This window comes from Corella eumyota, chromosome 2, assembly GCF_963082875.1.
Source record: "Corella eumyota chromosome 2, kaCorEumy4.1, whole genome shotgun sequence".
Lineage (NCBI taxonomy): Eukaryota > Metazoa > Chordata > Ascidiacea > Phlebobranchia > Corellidae > Corella > Corella eumyota.
Window position 1 is genome coordinate 426,789 of NC_137491.1, and position 20,056 is coordinate 446,844.

Sequence of the window (20,056 nt, forward strand, 5' to 3'; positions counted from 1 at the left end):
AGTGTTATTACTACTTGTATTGTTACTGTATAAAGTTAATTAAATAACAAGTTGTGACATCATAAACAGAATAATAAATTATTAAACAACCACCATTGTAGCACAAGATATTTCTCTTTTTGTTTCAGCAATGATTGTCCACTTGTTGTTCGTGGGATCAAATACTTCAATGGAATTAACTGGGCCCCTAAACCTAAATAATAAAACAATAAACCAGAGTTTAATAAATAATTACAAACTAAATATTTTGTTCAACTTACTTATACAAGCCCCCAACAACATAAATCTTGCCATCTACAACTGAGGCACAGTGACCCCATCGAGCCTTGTTCATTAGTGCAACTTCTGACCAGGTATCTGTAATAATGTTGTATTCGATCACTGATGAAACAGCACCATTTTGATATCCACCTTAATTAGGTTTAATAATAGGTAATTGAAATAGATAATTAAAATAAATAAATAAATAATATAACATTACACTGTTAATTTTTTTTATAAATTCAAACCAGTAATGTTTTTAAAATTAAATACAAAATAACAAATACATACCAGTAACAAATATGTGATCATTCAAAACTACAGCTGCATGGCCACTTATACCATATTTCATTGAAGAAATAAGAGACCACTTTTGTTCATCAAAATCAAAACATTCTGATGAACTTAATTTTCCATCTTTATCATATCCCCCAATTGCAAACAATTTACCTGAACAAATCAATTATAACAAAATATACATTTACAAACCAAATTAAACTTATAAAAATTTAATACATACAAAATGTTGAAAATTTAATACATAAAAAATGTTGAAAATTTAATACATAAAAACTTTTATTTTAAAAAAATTAACCAATAATTAAATAATTTTTTCTTTACATTTAAATTTGTTTTGTAAAAACATTGAATTAAATTTATTCAATTAAAAAACAATTTGTTTAAAGACACAAACAATATAGCAGAATGGTCACTAGTGATGTCATAATGAGCTAGTTTTATAAATTAAAATTTAGATGCTACTCAAAGTTGCAGCAAAAATAATTAAATTATTTCAATTATTTGCTTAATTATCAATCTTAAGTTAATCTTAAGACCAAGTTATTTTTGACCCAAACAAAGTTAAATTTTTGTAACGCTGCTTAATGATTAATTTTTTTTAATTTTTAAACTTATCGTTGTATTAAGACACTTTTTTTAATTATTTAGTAAACTATATTAAAACATTTATTAATACAATGAAACTTTTAACTTGTTTACCACTTGCAGCAAGTAATGCATGTTCATATCGTGGAACAATCATGTCAGGAATATTCCCTCTTTTATTTGTCCTCACATCCAAGAATTCCCCACTTGATAAAGTTTTATAATTTTCATCTCGGCCCCCAGTTGTATAAATACAATCTACAACATTTATAAACTAAAAAGATTGTTTTTGTATTTTTATTATAATCTTTTATTATATAACTAAGTAGAAAACTTAAAGCATTTAATATTAATAACTAAAGTGCTTGTTTCAATAAAAATAAATCCCAACTAGTCAAATAATAAATTAAATAAACCAACCATTTATGACAGCTGATGATGCATACCACCGAGGTTGTTGCATTGAAGGTTCAACTTTCCATTGTGGATCTACCTCATCTAACTTTAAACTCTCAACAGAAGATTTACCCTCCCCTCCCATGATGAAAACTTGTTTGTTGACAACAGCAGATGAAGCTTCCCACTTTTCTTCATTTAATTCCTTAAAATAAATTTAGTTTATAAATTTCCAAATATAAACAAATTTAAAAAAGTGTAAATTAAACATCATATTTTAAACCAAAATGTTTAAACACTGAAACATTTAGATTTTAAAATAAAAAAAATTAACTTACTGGCATCTGAGTCCATTGTTTTGTAACAGTATCAAACAAAACAACATTTTTTTTATTGGGGGAATCCCCTCCCATTACAAGTAACTTTGTTGGAACTGCAACTATAAAAATAAAATTACTGTGTTTAAAAAGTAAAATATTATTTAAACAAAAATGTTTCTATTTTCTATTTGAATGTTATTATTATTAAAATAAATTAAAATCATTTAAGTTAATTTCAAAAACATAATTTTAACCTTTTTCTGGAACAAACTTAACGGTAGCGGAAATAATTAAATGAGAACATTCCAATGAATTCATAATCAAACCCTAAAATAAAAATAACTTTTAAAACAACTTAATCAACCTTGAAATGCTGATTATTTAACATTTATTTTATTTTAATTATAAATAATTTAACTGACCTCTTTCATAACAACTCGTTGAAGAAATTCTCTGTCAAATTTAAGAAGATCAAGAGATTGAAACAATTGGTTAACATGTTTCTGTCGTTCATTGCTGTCATGTTTTATCCAATTTATCACCGCATTGTAAACTTTCTGCTCAGATGAAACCTGTGTTAAAAAATGTTCAAAATAATTTAAACAGGTTGAATTTAATCTTGTCTAAGATAGTATAAGTATTTATTTAGAAAATGCTTATCAATAAAAAAGAGAATTTCTAGAGTAAAATTAGTGTAAAGAAGTTAAAAAGATAGTTCCATAAAAAAATATTTTGACCAAAAATAGTTTTAGAGCAATTTTTTGTTCCACATTAAACATATTAAAATAATATTTGTACAAGGGTTAGTTTGCCTAATTTTTTAAAATTATGTTATAGTATTAGAAAGCTAAGTTTTCTTAACATACTAAAACTTATATTACCTTCTTTTCTTTTGGTTTTAGAATACAAAGTAAATCCTCGAAACAAAGTTTAATAAATTCTTGCTTTGATGCAACTCTTTCAAAATTCTCAGCAATTATTTTCTGGGCTCCTTGCTTTAAGTTTTCAAGGTTGTATCTTTGAGAATAAGCCAGCATGGTTAAACAATTCTCAACATCAACAATGGTTTGCAGAAATTCTCCACAAAACTTTCGAAGTTCTAAATTTAAAAGTTGTCTCATTCTTGAGTTAAATAAGAATAATATTTAAATAAAATTAATAATAATAATTATGATAAAACATTAAATATATCAAAAAGATTTAAACAACTTAAATATAATTTAACTTTTAACAAAAATTTACATGCTACCCTATTGTTATTAAAATTTTAATCATTTTACTGGTAATCTGTAGATAATTTGCAGCTTCCATAATTTCAAAAACATTTTCTTCGGTTATCAGGATTTTTGCAGTGTAGGCATAATCTAAAATAAGTTCCATAATTTCCGAGCTTATTCCTTGGATCTTTACAATGGGATTGTATTTCTCTCTCATCTGTAAAAACATAAAGTTGACTGAAAAGACAAAATTTTTTGTATTGGCAAGACCACCATTTTACATTTGAAATGCCACCATTTTCTAACAGTAAATTTATAAATTTTACTAAAACCACATCGTATTAATTTTAAACAAAATATTTGAAAATCAACAGTTTTTAAAAAGTTTTTTTACCTCAGTTGTAAACATTGTTTTAAAGAAAACACAAAAAAATGCGAGAATGTTTTTGTGAGCAGAATGCTTCTTTGTTCCATCATTGATTGTAACATCACAAAACTCTTTGTCTTCATTTCTATCTCTAAAATAAAAAATTAAATAAATATTTAGTTTTAAAATAATAAATCAATCAACAGTATATCAATAACAAACCTGTTTAACTCTTCAAATATTTCATTAATGTGGTCACCCTCAAATTGTTGACTTCGCACCATTTTTAAACAAATTTAAACAACATTAACAACAAACCTAAAACCTTGAAACAAAATTGTAATTAGTAAAACTACAATGATTAGAAAATGCATAAAAGTAATTAAAATTTAATTACAAGCACAAATACTATCAAAATCATTAAAAATAAAATTTTAAATTGCATTCTAACTTAAATAAATTTTGAAAAAAGAACTTGCAATTATTTTAAAGTTGAATTAAATAAATCAAAATATCTAACTTGAAATCATAAAAAAAAACAATTGTTTTAAATATTACTAGTTCCAAAAAAGAAAAATTACACAATTTAGGCCTAAACAAATACAGGCAAAAAACAATCAAATAACAAAACTAAAGATTAAAAATATCTTCCCTAACAAAATAACTTGAATGATAAAACATTTTTCAATAAATGTAATTGGTATTTTTAGTTTTAAAATAATTTTTTAATATCATCAATAATAAAGTTAAAATGTTCAATAAAGTTGTAACATTAATTTTATTGTTACTGTATAAACAGAAATTGTTATTAAACAACCACCATTGTTGCATAACATATTCCTCTTTTTGTTTCAGCAAAGATTGTCCACTGGTTATTTGTCGGATCAAACACTTCAATGGAATTAACTGGATTAAACCTAAATAATAAAACAATAAACAAGAGTTTAATAAATTATTACAAACTAAATATTTAGTTTAACTTACCCATCACCCAAGCCCCCCACAACATAAATCTTGCCATCTACAACTGAGGCAGAGTGACCACATCGAGCCTTGTTCATTGGTTCAACTTCTGACCAGGTATCAGTAATAATGTTGTATTTGATCACTGATGAAACAGCAGCATTTTGATATCCACCTTAATTAAGTTATAAAAATTAGTTAACTTAAATGTTATAAAACTTTAAACACAAAAGAATCACTTTAACATTGTAAATTGTTTTTATAGAGTTAAACTAATTATGTTACTAGATAAAAATTACATGTAAAATAACAAATACTTACCAGTAACAAATATGTGATCATCCAAAACTACAGCTGCATGAGCATTTATACCATATTTCATTGGAGCAATAAGAGACCACTTTTGTTCATCAAAATCAAAACATTCTGAAGAACTTAATTTTCCATCTTTATCATTAATTCCCCCAATTGCAAATAATTTACCTGAACAAATCAATTTAAACAAAATATACATTTACAAACCAAATTAAACTTATGAAAATTTAATACATACAAAATGTTGTCTAGAAATTATAATAATTTGTTTTTAATATTTTTAAAACATATATTATTAAACTAAACTTTTTTTTTAAATTAACCAATAATTAAATAATTTTTTCTTTACATTTTAATTTGTTTTGTGAAAACATTAAATTAAATTTATTCAATTAAAAAACAATTTGTTTAAAGACACAGACAATATAGCAAAATGGTCACTAGTGATGTCATAATGAGTTAGTTTTATGAATTAAAATTTAGATGTCACTCAAAGTTGCAGCAAAAATAATCAAATTATTTAAATTATTTGCTTAATTAACAATCTTAATTTGATCTTAAGACCAAGTTATTTTTGACCCAACAGAGTTAAATTTTTGTAACACTGTTTAATGATTAATTTTTTTTAAATATTTTTTAAACTTATCATTGTATTAAAACACCTTTTTTTAATTATTTAGTAAACTATCTTAAAACATTTATTAATACAATGAAACTTTTAACTTGTTTACCTTTTGCAGCAAGTAATGCATGTTGATATCTTGGAACAATCATGTCAGGAATATTTCCTCTTTTATTTGTCCTCACATCCAAGAATTCCCCACTTGATAAAATTTTCCTTTTTTCATCTTGACCTCCAGTTGTGTAAATACAATCTACAACAATTATAAACTAAACAGATTGTTTTTTTATTTTTATTATAATCTTGCCAATTGTAATACAGTAGAAAACTTAAAGCATTTAATATCAATAACTAAAGTGCTAAGTGCAATAAAAATAAAACCCAACTTCAAATATTAAAATTAATAAACCAACCATTTATGACAGCTGATGATGCAAACAACCGAGCTTGTTTCATTGGACTTTCAACTTTCCATTGTGGATCTACTTCATCTAACTTTAAACTCTCAACAGAGGATTTACCCTGCCCTCCCACAATGAAAACTTGATTGTTAACAACAGCAGATGAAGCTCCCCACCTTTCTTCATTTAATTCCTAAAAAACACTTTCTCTAGATACTAATCTCAATATAAGTGTATTAATCTTGGATGTTTAACTCTATATTTTTAAAATACAAATCTAGAAAAAAATAAATTTTAAATTTTATAGCAATAGTTATGCATTATACATTATTAAATTATAGCATACTGTTAATATAATTTTATCAAACCCAACTTACTGGCATCTGAGTCCATTGTTTTGTAACAGTGTCAAACAAAACAGCATCTTCATTGTACCCTTCTCTTCCCACTATAAGCAACTTTGTTGGAACTACGATTATATTAAAAATGTTTAAAATCAAATTTGCTTTGTAACTCAAACAATAAAATATTCAATTATAAATGTTTTTATATCGAAAACTATTTGATAAATAACATTTTCACATAAAATAAAATAAACAAATTTATTTTCAAAATTCAAATGTTAAATTAATTAAAAATAATTTGCTGTCTTTTACCTTTTACTTTCTGTGGGGCAAAATTAACCAATGCTGAGATAAGTATTTGATTACATTCAAAAGATTTCATAATTAATTCCTAAAAACAAAAATAAGTTTATTAACTTTCAGTTATGTATAATAAATAAAATGATTGTTGCAAAGTTGGTATGCTGTGTAAGTAACAATTGCTACAACTTTTTATAATTTAACTAACCTCTTTCATAATAACTTGTTGTAGAAATTCTCTGTCTATTTTAAGAAGATCAAGAGATCGAAACAATTGGTTGACATGTCTCTGTCGTTCATTGCTGTCATGTTTTATCCAATTTATCATCGCATTGTAAACTATCTGCTCAGATGAAACCTGTGTTTAAAAATGTTCAAAATAATTTAAACAGGTTAAATTTAATCTTGTCTAAGATAGTATGAGTATTTATTTAGAAAATACTTATCAATGAAAATGGCTTTTCTAAAAATAAATTATTGTAAAGAAAGTGAAAAGGTAGTTCCATAGAAAAATATTTTGACTATAAATAGTTCTAGTGCAATACTTTGTTTCAGAAGCAAATTAAAATAATATTTGTACAAGATTAATTCGGTCCTACTAAAATAGGCCCGGGAGGCCCAGGGGGCCCGGGGTATGCGCGGGAAGCCCGGGGTGAGTCCAAGAGCTTCGGTGGTATTTATTTAAGTCCCATGGTGTTTATATGAGGCCCGGGCTATTAATATAAGTCCAGATCGGTTTATACGAGTTTATATGAGGCCCGGGAGTGTTTAAATAAGGCCCGGGGTGTTTTATACGTGTTTTATGGGGCCAGAGTGTTAAAAAGTGGCGCTGGGTCTTTTATACAAGGCCCGAGGTGTTTTATCAAGTTTATATAAAGTACGGGGTGTTTATATGAGGCCCGGGGTGTTTATATGGGGCTCGAGGTGTTTTATCAAGTTTATATAAAGTACGGGGTGTTTATATGAGGCCCGGGGTGTTTATATGAGGCCCGGGGTGTTTATACAAGGCCCGAGGCGTTTTATACAAGTTTAAATGAGGCCAGGGTTGTTTTATACAAGTTTATATGAGGTACGGGGTGTTTATATTAGGCCCGAGGTATTTTATACAAGTTTATATAAAGTACGGGGTGTTTATATGAGGCCCGGGGTGTTTATATGAGGCCCGGGGTGTTTTACCGAGTTTATATGAGGCCCGGGGTGTTTATATGAGGCCCGAGGTATTTTATACAAGTTTAAATGAGGCCAGGGTTGTTTTATACAAGTTTATATGAGGTACGGGGTGTTTATATTAGGCCCGAGGTATTTTATACAAGTTTAAATGAGGCCAGGGTTGTTTTATACAAGTTTATATGAGGTACGGGGTGTTTATATTAGGCCCGAGGTATTTTATACAAGTTTAAATGAGGCCAGGGTTGTTTTATACAAGTTTATATGAGGTACGGGGTGTTTATATTAGGCCCGAGGTATTTTATACAAGTTTAAATGAGGCCAGGGTTGTTTTATACAAGTTTATATGAGGTACGGGGTGTTTATATTAGGCCCGAGGTATTTTATACAAGTTTAAATGAGGCCAGGGTTGTTTTATACAAGTTTATATGAGGTACGGGGTGTTTATATTAGGCCCGAGGTATTTTATACAAGTTTAAATGAGGCCAGGGTTGTTTTATACAAGTTTATATGAGGTACGGGGTGTTTATATGAGCCCCGGGGGGGTTTATATGAGGCCCGAGGTGTTTATGTGAGGCCTGAGGCGTTTTATCGAGTTTATATGAGGCCCGGGATGTTTATATGAGGCCCGGGATGTTTAAATAAGGCCCGGAGTGTTTAAATAAGGCCCGGGGTGTTTAAATAAGGCCCGGGGTGTTAAAATAAGGGCAGGGGTGTTTTGTACAAGTTTATGTGAGGCCCGGGGTGTTTATATGAGGCCCGAGGCGTTTTACCGGGTTTATATGAGGCCCGAGGCGTTTTACCGAGTTTATATGAGGCCCGGGGTGTTTATATGAGGCCCGGGGTGTTTATATGAGGCCTGAGGTGTTTAAATAAGGCCGGGGGTGTTTAAATAAGGCCAGGGGTGTTTAAATAAGGTCCGGGGTGTTTTATACGAGTTTTTATGAGACCCGGGGTGTTAAATGAGACCCGAGGTGTTTTATACAAATTTTTATGAGGCCCGAGATGTTCAAATGATGCCCGGGGTCTTTTATATGAGTTTTTATAATGCCCGGGGTGTTAAAATGAGGGCAGGGGTGTTTTATACGAGGTTATATAATCCCCAGGGTGTTTTATACGAGTTTTTATAAGGCCCGGGATATTTTATACGAATTTTTATGAGGCCCGGGGTGTTTTATACGAATTTTTATGAGGCCCAAGGTGTTGATATGGCGGCCGGGGTTTTAATATAAGGCCCGGGGTGTTTTAGATAAGTTTATATAAAGGCCGCGTTTATATAAGGCTCTAGTTGTTGGTTTTAACATCGAAAAAAATTTCAATTTTCAACTTTTATTGAATTAAATCGACCATCGAATTTTTTTTGTCAACAAATTTTATGCATAAAATATATAGGCTATTAAAAGCAACAAATTACCATATTTTCAATATTGTATAAAAAACCACAGAAAAAGAGTTAAACAATAGACCTGAAAAAACTATTTTAGCAAGATTGTCGTTTTTCCGTTGCGACAACATTTTTGTGTCGTTTTTTTTTCTTCTAGTAACGTGTTCTGAATAAATCTCGCAATAATACAAACCTTATATGGCACACTTTACATGTAAAAACTACAATTCTACTTTTAATTAGCTGATAATTTTATTACGTGATTTATTGCTATACATGTGTTATTTGTCCAATTTCAGAATTTGACTGTAAATTTGATTTGCAAGCCTTTAAGTTGTGCCAATAATATTAGCGAAATATTAAAGACATTTTGAAATCTTATTAAGATTTTTAAGTTTTTTTTACAAATAGTGCAATACTTTGTGTTATAGGATGTTCTTTTTTTATAAAGGAGGCCTCATATTACCACATCAGGCTTTATATAAACACCCCGGGCCTCATATATACACCCAGGGCCTTATATAAACTTGTATAAAACACCCCGGGCCTCATATAAACACCTCAGGCTTCATATAAACACCCCGAGCCTCATATAAGCACTCCGGGCCCAGTATAAACACTCCGGGCCTCATATAAACACTCCGGGCCTCATATATACACCCAGGGCCTTATATATACACCCAGGGCCTCATATAAACTTGTATAAAGCACCCGGGCCTCATTTAAACCTGTATAGAATACCTTGGGCCGCACATAAACACCCGGGCCCCATATAAACTCGAGAAAACGCCTCGGGCTTTGTATAAAAGACCCCGGGGCTTATTTTAACACCCCGGGCCTTATAAAAACACGTATAAATCACCATGGGCCTCATTTAATCACCCCGAGTCTCATAAAAACTTGTATAAAACCTTTCGCTCCTTATTTAAACGCCCCCGGACCGCATAAAAACTCGTATAAACCGATCTGGATTTATATTAATAGCCCAGGCATTATATAAACACCCAGAGACTTAAATAAATACCACCGAAGCTCTTGGACTGACCCCGCGCCTTCAGCACATACCCCGGGCCCACCGGGCCCCCGGGCCTCCTGGGTGTATTTTAGTACGACCCGATTAATTTGGCAATTTAAAAAAAAAATTTCATAAACTTTTGAAAGCCGTGTCTTCTGAACATAGTAAAACTTATATTACCTTCTTTTCTTTTAATTTTAGAATAAAAAGCAAATCCTCGTAACAAAGTTTAATAAACTCTTGCTTTGATGCAACTCTTTCAAAATTCTTGGCAATTATTTTCTGGGCTCCTTGCTTTAAGTTTTCAAGGTTGTATCTTTGAGAATAAGCCAGCATGGTTAAACAATTCTCAACATCAACAATGGTTTGCAGAAATTCTCCACAAAACTTTCGAAGTTCTAAATTTAAAATGTTGTCTCATTCTTAAGTTAAATGAGAATAATATTTAAATAAAATTAATAATAATAATTATGACAAAACTTTAAATATATAAAAAAGATTTAAATAACTTAAATATAATGTAACTATTCACTTTTAACAAAATTTACATGCTACCCTATCGTTATTGAAATTTTAATAATTTTACTGTTAATCTGTAGATAATTTGCAGCTTCCATAATTTCAAAGACATTTTCTTCAGTTATTAGGATTTTTGCAGTGTAGGCATAATCTAAAATAAGTTCCATAATTTCCGAGCTTATTCCTTGGATCTTTACAATGGGATTGTATTTCTCTCTCATCTGTAAAAACATAAAGTTGACTGAAAAGACAATATTATTGTATTGGCAAGACCACCATTTTACATTTGAAAATGCTACCATTTTTTTACAGCCATTTTACAAATTTGAAGTAGAACCACATTAAATAAATTTAAACAATTGCAAAAATTTTTATGAATAAGTAGTTTTTAAAATGTTTTTTTTACCTCAGTTGTAAACATTGTTTTAAAGAAAACACAAAAAAATGCGAGAATGTTTTTGTGAGCGGAATGCTTCTTTGTTCCATCATTGATTGTAACATCACAAAACTCTTTGTCTTCATTTCTATCTCTAAAATAAAAAATTAAATAAATATTTAGTTTTAAAATAATAAATCAACCAACAGTATATCAATAACAAACCTGTTTAACTCTTCAAATATTTCATTAATGTGGTCACCCTCAAATTGTTGTCTTCGCACCATTTTTAAACAAATTTAAACAACATTAACAACAAACCTAAAACCTTGAAACAAAAATGTAATTAGTAAAACTACAGTGATTAGAAAATGCATAAAAGTAATTGAACTTTAATTAAAAGCACAAAATGTTAAAAAAAAGTTATAAAAAATTAAATTTTCAATGCAAAGTTATGAAAAATAAAAATAAATGTATTTTAACTAAAAATTAATTAAAAAAAGCATTAAAAAGTTTAAAATATAATTTCCAACTATTAAAATTAAATTAAAAATCTTAATTTGAATCATAGACTAAAAACAATTGTTTTACATATTACTAGTTTTAAAAACAAAATTCTCAATAATTACTTAAGCATAATCAAATTTAAAAAACAAAACAATTAAATAATAACAAACATAAAAATTAAAAATATATTTCCTATTAAAATATCTTTACTGAAAAAAATGTAATCAAACATTTTATTAAAATTTTAAAATTTTAAATAATTTTTAAAAGCACCAATAATAAAGTTAAATCTTTAATAAAGTGTTATTACTACTTGTATTGTTACTGTATAAAGTTAATTAAATAACAAGTTGTGACATCATAAACAGAATAATATGTTATTAAACAACAACCGTTGTAGCATAAGATATTTCTCTTTTTGTTTCAGCAATGATTGTCCACTTGTTGTTCGTCGGATCAAATACTTCAATGGAATTAACTGAATCACCTAAACCCCTAAATGATAAAACAATAAACCAGAGTTTAATAAATTATTACAAACTAAATATTTTGTTTAACTTACCATTCACTGCCTCCCATAACATAAATCTTGCCATCTACAACTGAGGCAGAGTGACCATCTCGAGCCTTGTTCAGTGGTGCAATATCTGACAATGTTTCTGTGGAAATGTTGTATTTGATCACCGATGAAACAGCATCATTTTGATATCCACCTTAATTAGGTTTAATAATAGGTAATTGAAATAGATAATTAAAATAAATAAATAATATAACATTACACTGTAAACTTTTCTTATAAATTCAAACCAGTAATGATTTTAAAATTAAATACAAAATAACAAATACTGACCAGTAACAAATATGTGATCATTCAAAACTACAGCTGCATGATTATTTACACAATATTTCATTGGGGAAATAAGAGACCACTTTTGTTTATCAAAATCAAAACATTCTGATGAACTTAATCTTTTACCTTTATTATCATATCCCCCGATTGCGAATAATTTACCTGAACAAATCAATTAAAACAAAATATATATTTAAAAACCAAATTAAACTTATAAAAATTTAATACATAAAAAATGTTGTCTAAAATTTTTAATAATTTGCTTTTAATAATTTTAAATTGTATATTATTAAACTAAACTTTTATTTAAAAAAAATTAACCAATAATTAAATAATTTTTTCTTTACATTTTAATTTGTTTTGTGAAAACATTAAATTAAATTTATTCAATTATAAAACAATTTGTTTAAAGACACAAACAATATAGCAGAATGGTCACTAGTGATGTCATAATGAGCTAGTTTTATGAATTAAAATTTAGATGCCACTCAAAGTTGCAGCCAAAATAATTAAATTATTTAAATTATTTGCTTAATTATCAATCTTAATTTAATCTTAAGACCAAGTTATTTTTGACCCAAACAGAGTTAAATTTTTGTAACACTGTTTAATGATTAATTTTTTTAAATATTTTTAAACTTTACGTTGTATTAAAACACCTTTTTTTAATTATTTAGTAAACTATATTAAAACATTTATTAATACAATAAAACCTTAACTTGTTTACCTCTTGCAGCAAGTAATGCATGTTGCCATCGTGGAACAATCATGTCAGGAATATTTCCTCTTATATTTGTTTTCACATCCAAGAATTCCCCACTTGATAAAGTTTCATCATCTTCATCTTGACCTCCAGTTGTATAAATACAATCTACAACAATTATAAACTGAACAGATTGTTTTTTCATTTTATTTTAATCTTGTCATATGTAAAACATTTAGAAACTACTTAGATTGGTTTTGTAGTTAAAATAATAACTGTGCTTTAAAATAAAAATAAGGTTAAATCTTAATGTTTAAACAATAATAACTAAAGTGCAAATTGCAGTTATACCAACAAACCCAATAAAGCAAACAATAAAGTTAATAAACAAACCATTTATGACAGCTGATGATGCCATCCACCGAGCTTGTTTCATTGGAGGTTCAACTTTCCATTGTGGATCTACCTCATCTAACTTTAAACTCTCAACAGAAGATTTACCATCCCCTCCCATGATGAAAACTTGATTGTTGACAACAGCAGATGAACCTCCATTCCTTTCATCATTTAATTCCTTGAATAATAAAAGTTTATAAAAGTTTATTATCTTGAATAATAAAAGTTTATATTCTGAATGCAAACAAATTAAAAAAAGTGTAATTTAACATCTTATTTAAACCGTATAAATTTTAAACATTAAAACATTTAGATTTTAAAACAAAAAAATATTAAAAATCAACTTACTGGCATTTGAGTCCATTGTTTTGTAACAGTATCAAACAAAACAACATTTTTTTTATTGGGGGAACTCCCTCCCATTACAAGTAACTTTGTTGGAACTGCAACTATAAAAATAAAATCAATTTGTTTAAAAAGTAAAATATTATTTAAACAAAAATGTTTCTATTTTCTATTTAAATGTTATTATTAAGAAAATAAATCAAAATAGTTTAAGTTAATTTTAAAAACATAATATTAACCTTTTTCTTTATTTGGTATTAATTTAACAATAACAGAAATAATTGAATGAGAACATTCCAATGAATTCATAATCAAGTCCTAAATTAAAATGTTGTTTAAAACAAAATAACTTACATTAAATTGCTGATTATTTAATATTTATTTTATTTCAATTAATATTTAGTTTATTGACCTCTTTCATAACAACTTGTTGCATAAATTTTCTGTCTAGTTTAAGAAGATCAAGAGATTGAAATAATTGGCTAACATGTTTCTGTCGTTCATTGCTGTCATGTTTTATCCAATTTATCATCGCATTGTAAACTATTTGCTCAGATGAAACCTGTGTTTAAAAATGTTCAAAACAATTTAAACAGGTTAAATGTAATTTTGTCTGAGATAGTATGAGTATTTATTTAGAAAATACTTATCAAAAAAAAAAAAATTTCTAGAGTAAAATTAACCGTTTTAAAAAAAGTAAAAAGGTAGTTCCCTGGAAAAATATTTTGACTATAAATAGTTTTAGAGAAATTTTTTGATCCAGGGAACACATTAAAATGATATTTGTACCAAGATTAGTTTGGCAAATTTAAAAAAAATATTCTATAAACTTTATAAAGCCAAGTCTTCCAAACATACTTAAACTGATATTACCTTCTTTTCTTTCAATTTTAAAATAGAAAGTAAATCCTCGAAACAAAGTTTAATAAATTCTTGCTTTGATGCAATTTTTTCAAAATTCTTGGCAATTATTTTCTGGGCTCCTTGCTTTAAATTTTCAAGGTTGTATCTTTGAGAATAAGCCAGCATGGTTAAACAATTCTCAACATCAACAATGGTTTGCACAAATTCTCCACAAAACTTTCGAAGTTCTAAAATTATAATGTTGTCTCATTCTTAAGTTAAATAAGAATAATATTTGAATAAAATTAATAATAATAATTATGACAAAACTTTAAAGATATCAAAAAGATTTAAATAACTTAAATATAATTTAACTTTTAACAAAAATTTACATGCTACCCTATCGTTATTGAAATTTTAATAATTTTACTGTTAATCTGTAGATAATTTGCAGCTTCCATAATTTCAAAGACATTTTCTTCGGTTATCAGGATTTTTGCAGTGTAGGCATAATCTAAAATAAGTTCCATAATATCTGAGCTTATTCCTTGGATCTTTACAATGGGATTGTATTTCTCTCTCATCTGTAAAAACATAAAGTTGACTGAAAAGACAATATTATTGTATTGGCAAGACCACCATTTTACATTAGAAAATGCTACCATTTTTTTACAGCCATTTTACAAATTTAAAGTAGAACCACATTAAATAAATTTAAACAATTGCAAAATTTTTATGAATAAGTAGTTTTTAAAATGTTTTTTTTACTTCAGTTGTAAACATTGTTTTAAAGAAAACACAAAAAAATGCGAGAATGTTTTTGTGAGCGGAATGCTTCTTTGTTCCATCATTGATTGTAACATCACAAAACTCTTTGTCTTCATTCCTATCTCTAAAATAAAACATTAAATAAATATTTAGGTTTAAAATAATAAATCAACCAACAGTATATCAGTAACAAACCTGTTTAACTCTTCAAATATTTCATTAATGTGGTCACCCTCAAATTGTTGACTTCGCACCATTTTTAAACAAATTTAAACAACATTAACAACAAACCTAAAACCTTGAAACAAAATTGTAATTAGTAAAACTACAGTGATTAGAAAATGCATAAAAGTAATTAAAATTTAATTAAAAGCACATAATGTTAAAAAAAGTTATAAAAAATTAAATTTTCATTGCAAAGTTATGAAAAATAACAATAAATGTATTTTAACTGAAAATTAATTAAATAAAGCATTAAAAAGTTTAAAATATAATTTCCAATTATTTAAATTAAAAATCTTAATTTGAATCATAGAATAAAAACAACTGTTTGACATATTACTAGTTTTAAAAACAAAATACTCAATAATTACTTAGGCATAAACAAATTTAAAAAACAAAACAATTAATAAATAACAAACATAAAAATTAAAAATATATGCCCTATTAAAATACCTTTACTGAAAAAAATCTTATCATACATTTTATTAAAATTTTAAAATTTAAAATAATTTTTAAAAGCACCAATAATAAAGTTAAATCTTTAATAAAGTGTTATTACTACTTGTATTGTTACTGTATAAAGTTAATTAAATAACAAGTTGTGACATCATAAACAGAATAATAAATTATTAAACAACAACCATTATCGCATAAGATATTTCTCTTTCTGTTTCAGCAATAATTGTCCACTTGTTGTTCGTCGGATCAAATACTTCAATGGAATTAACTGGATCACCTAAAAACCTAAATAATAAAACAATAAACCAGAATTTAATAAATTATTACAAACTAAATATTTAGTTTAACTTACCTATGCACGCCCCCAACAACATAAATCTTGCCATCTACAACTGAGGCAGAGTGACCAAATCGAGCCTTGTTCAGTGGTGCACTATCTGACCAGGTTTCTGTGGAAATGTTGTATTTGATCACTGATGAAACAGCACCATTTTGACATCCTCCTAGATTAAGTTATAAAAATTAGTTAACTTAAATAGTATAAAACTTTTAACACAAAAAGGATCACTTTAACATTGTAAATTGTTTTTATAGAGTTATACTAATTATGTTACTAGATAAAAATTACATGAAAAATAACAAATACATACCAGTAACAAATATGTGATCATCCAAAACTACAGCTGCATGAGCATTTATACCATATTTCATTGGAGAAATAAGAGACCACTTTTGTTCATCAAAATCAAAACATTCTGAAGAACTTAATTTTTTACCTTTATTATCATATCCCCCAATTGCAAATAATTTACCTGAACAAATCAATTTAAACAAAATATACATTTACAAACCAAATTAAACTTATAAAAATATAATACTTAAAAAATGTCGTCTAAAAATTATAATAATTTGTTTTTAATATTTTTAAACTGTAAATTATTAAACTAAAACTTTTTAAAAAAAAATTAACCAATAATTAAATAATTTTTTCTTTACATTTTAATTTGTTTTGTAAAAACATTAAATTAAATTTATTCAATTAAAAAACAATTTGTTTAAAGACACAAACAATATAGCAGAATGGTCACTAGTGATATCATAATGAGTTAGTTTTATGAATTAAAATTTAGATGCCACTCAAAGTTGCAGCAAAAATAATCAAATTATTCAAATTATTTGCTTAATTATCAATCTTAAGTTAATCTTAAGACCAAGTTATTTTTGACCCAAACAGAGTTAAATTTTTGTAACACTGTTTAATGATTAATTTTTTTTAAATATTGTTTAAACTTTTCGTTGTATTAAAACACCTTTTTTTTAATTATTTAGTAAACTATCTTAAAACATTTATTAATACAATGAAACTTTTAACTTGTTTACCTCTTGCAGCAAGTAATGCATGGTTTCTTCGTGGAACAATCATGTCAGGAATATTTCCTCTTTTATTTGTCCTCACATCCAAGAATTCTCCACTTGATAAAATTTTATCATTTTTATCTCGGCCTCCAGTTGTGTAAATACAATCTAAAACATTTATAAACTAAAAAGATTGTTTTTATATTTTCATTATATTCTTTTAATAAATAATACAGTAGAAAACTTAAAAAATTTAATATTATTAACTAAGGTGCTAAATGCAATAAAAATAAAACCCAACTAGTCAAACATTAAAGTTTATAAACCAACCATTTATGAAAGCTGATGATGCACACAACCGAGCTTGTTTCATTGGACTTTCAACTTTCCATTGTGGATCTACTTCATCTAACTTTAAACTCTCAACAGAGGATTTCTAATCCCCTCCCATGATGAAAACTTGTTTGTTGACAACAGCAGATGAAGCTCCATACCTTTCTTCATTTAATTCCTTAAAATAATTTTAGTTTATAAATTTCCAAATATAAACAAGTTTCAAAAATGTAAATTAAACATCATATTTTAAACCAAAATGTTTTAACACTGAATCATTTAGATTTTAAAATAAAAAAAAATTAACTTACTGGCATCTGAGTCCATTGTTTTGTAACAGTATCAAACAAAACAACATTTTTTTTATTGGGGGAATCCCCTCCCATTACAAGTAACTTTGTTGGAACTGCAACTATAAAAATAAAATCACTTTGTTTAAAAAGTAAAATATTAATTAAACTAAAATGTTTCTATTTTCTATTTGAATGTTATTATTATTAAAATAAATTAAAATAATTTAAAGTAATTTCAAAAACATAATATTCACCTTTTTCTTTATCAGGAACAAACTTAACAATAGCAGAAATAATTGAATGATTACATTCCAATGAATTCATAATCAAACCCTAAATTAAAACGTTGTTTAAAACAAAAGAACTAACATTAAATTACTGATTATTTAATATTTATTTTATTTTAATTAATATTTAGTTAACTGACCTCTTTCATAACAACTTGTTGTAGAAATTCTCTGTCAAATTTAAGAAGATCAAGAGATTGAAATAATTGGTTGACATGTTTCTGTCGGTCATTGCTGTCATGTTTTATCCAATTTATCATCGCATTGTAAACTATCTGCTCAGATGAAACCTAGGTTAAAAAATGTTTAAAATAATTTAAACAGGTTAAATTTAATCTTGTCTAGGATAGTATGAGTATTTATTTAGAAAATAATTATCAATAAAAAGAGAATTTCTAGAGTAAAAATTAATGTTAGAAAGTTTATATAAAACTATAAATAGTTTTAGAGCAATTCTTTGTTCCAGGAGACACATTAAGATGATATTTGTACCAATCTTAATTAAGCAAATTTTTTTTAAAAAATTCTATAAAAATTAAAAAATCTAAACACTCTAAAACTTATATTACCTTCTTTTCTTTTGGTTTAAGAATACAAAGCAAATCTTCAAAACAAAGTTTAATAAACTCTTGCTTTGATGCAACTCTTTCAAAATTCTCAGCAATCATTTTCTGCGCTCCTTGCTTTAAGTTTTCAAGGTTGTATCTTTGAGAATAAGCCAGCATGGTTAAACAATTCTCAACATCAACAATGGTTTGCAGAAATTCTCCACAAAACTTTCGAAGTTCTAAAATTAAAATGTTGTCTCATTCTTAAGTTAAATGAGAATAATATTTGAATAAAATTAATAATAACAATTATGACAAAACTTTAAATATATAAAAAAGATTTAAATAACTTAAATATAATGTAACTATTCACTTTTAACAAAATTTACATGCTACCCTATCGTTATTGAAATTTTAATAATTTTACTGTTAATCTGTAGATAATTTGCAGCTTCCATAATTTCAAAGACATTTTCTTCAGTTATTAGGATTTTTGCAGTGTAGGCATAATCTAAAATAAGTTCCATAATTTCCGAGCTTATTCCTTGGATCTTTACAATGGGATTGTATTTCTCTCTCATCTGTAAAAACATAAAGTTGACTGAAAAGACAATATTATTGTATTGGTATGACCACCATTTTACATTTGAAAATGCTACCATTTTTTTACACCCATTTTATAAATTTCACTAGAACCACATTGTATTGATTTTAAACAAAATATTTAAAAATCAAAAATTTTCTAAAATGTTTTTTTTTACCTCAGTTGTAAACATTGTTTTAAAGAAAACACAAAAAAATGCGAGAATGTTTTTGTGAGCGGAATGCTTCTTTGTTCCATCGTTGATTGTAACATCACAAAACTCTTTTTCTTCATTTCTATCTCTAAAATAAAACATTAAATAAATATTTAGTTTTAAAATAATAAATCAACCAACAGTATGTCAATAACAAACCTGTTTAACTCTTCAAATATTTCATTAATGTGGTCACCCTCAAATTGTTGACTTCGCACCATTTTTAAACAAATTTAAACAACATTAACAACAAACCTAAAACCTTGAAACAAAATTGTAATTAGTAAAACTAGAGTGATTAGAAAATGCATAAAAGTAATTAAACTTTAATTAAAAGCACAAAAAGTTATAAAAAATTAAATTTTTAATGCAAAGTTATAAAATAACAATAAATGTATTTTAACTGAAAATTAATTAAAAAAAGATTTAAAAAGTTTAAAATATAATTTCCAATTATTTAAATTAAAAATCTTAATTTGAATCATAGAATAAAAACA

General features: G+C 26.7%; 5 protein-coding genes across 5 annotated transcripts; all 5 read right to left on the reverse strand.

Annotated features, from left to right (window-relative positions):
• Positions 1–23: 23 nt before the first annotated feature.
• Positions 24–15,521, reverse strand: LOC145744078 (kelch-like protein 2). Its single transcript, XM_082562176.1, has 12 exons — positions 15,460–15,521; positions 15,297–15,388; positions 14,927–15,010; positions 14,527–14,744; positions 14,066–14,215; positions 13,893–13,971; positions 13,657–13,757; positions 1,567–1,747; positions 1,261–1,404; positions 553–711; positions 261–411; positions 24–193 (listed from the first exon to the last, which is right to left on the reverse strand). Exons 1-12 carry the CDS (start codon positions 15,519–15,521, stop codon positions 82–84), a joined length of 1,533 nt encoding a protein of 510 aa, XP_082418302.1. The 3' UTR covers positions 24–81.
• On the reverse strand, positions 1,872–3,730 carry LOC145743961 (kelch-like protein 12). Its single transcript, XM_082562043.1, has 7 exons — positions 3,669–3,730; positions 3,504–3,597; positions 3,143–3,296; positions 2,744–2,961; positions 2,285–2,434; positions 2,117–2,189; positions 1,872–1,981 (listed from the first exon to the last, which is right to left on the reverse strand). Exons 1-7 carry the CDS (start codon positions 3,728–3,730, stop codon positions 1,872–1,874), a joined length of 861 nt encoding a protein of 286 aa, XP_082418169.1.
• On the reverse strand, positions 4,042–15,277 carry LOC145741769 (kelch-like protein 12). Its single transcript, XM_082559419.1, has 11 exons — positions 15,265–15,277; positions 10,544–10,697; positions 10,138–10,355; positions 6,600–6,749; positions 6,404–6,482; positions 6,125–6,216; positions 5,760–5,940; positions 5,456–5,599; positions 4,731–4,892; positions 4,431–4,584; positions 4,042–4,363 (listed from the first exon to the last, which is right to left on the reverse strand). The coding sequence occupies exons 2-11, from the start codon at positions 10,695–10,697 to the stop codon at positions 4,255–4,257; spliced, it is 1,443 nt and encodes a 480-aa protein (XP_082415545.1). The 5' UTR covers positions 15,265–15,277; the 3' UTR covers positions 4,042–4,254.
• A 552-nt stretch (positions 15,522–16,073) lies between the features above and the next one.
• LOC145744079 (kelch-like protein 7) lies at positions 16,074–17,368 on the reverse strand. The gene is made up of 4 exons (XM_082562177.1): positions 17,326–17,368; positions 16,596–16,757; positions 16,298–16,448; positions 16,074–16,230 (listed from the first exon to the last, which is right to left on the reverse strand). The coding sequence occupies exons 1-4, from the start codon at positions 17,366–17,368 to the stop codon at positions 16,116–16,118; spliced, it is 471 nt and encodes a 156-aa protein (XP_082418303.1). The 3' UTR covers positions 16,074–16,115.
• Positions 17,369–18,088: 720 nt separating this feature from the next.
• On the reverse strand, positions 18,089–19,780 carry LOC145744084 (kelch-like protein 28). Its single transcript, XM_082562183.1, has 7 exons — positions 19,719–19,780; positions 19,556–19,647; positions 19,190–19,273; positions 18,859–19,001; positions 18,355–18,504; positions 18,182–18,260; positions 18,089–18,111 (listed from the first exon to the last, which is right to left on the reverse strand). The coding sequence occupies exons 1-7, from the start codon at positions 19,778–19,780 to the stop codon at positions 18,089–18,091; spliced, it is 633 nt and encodes a 210-aa protein (XP_082418309.1).
• Positions 19,781–20,056: the final 276 nt, after the last annotated feature.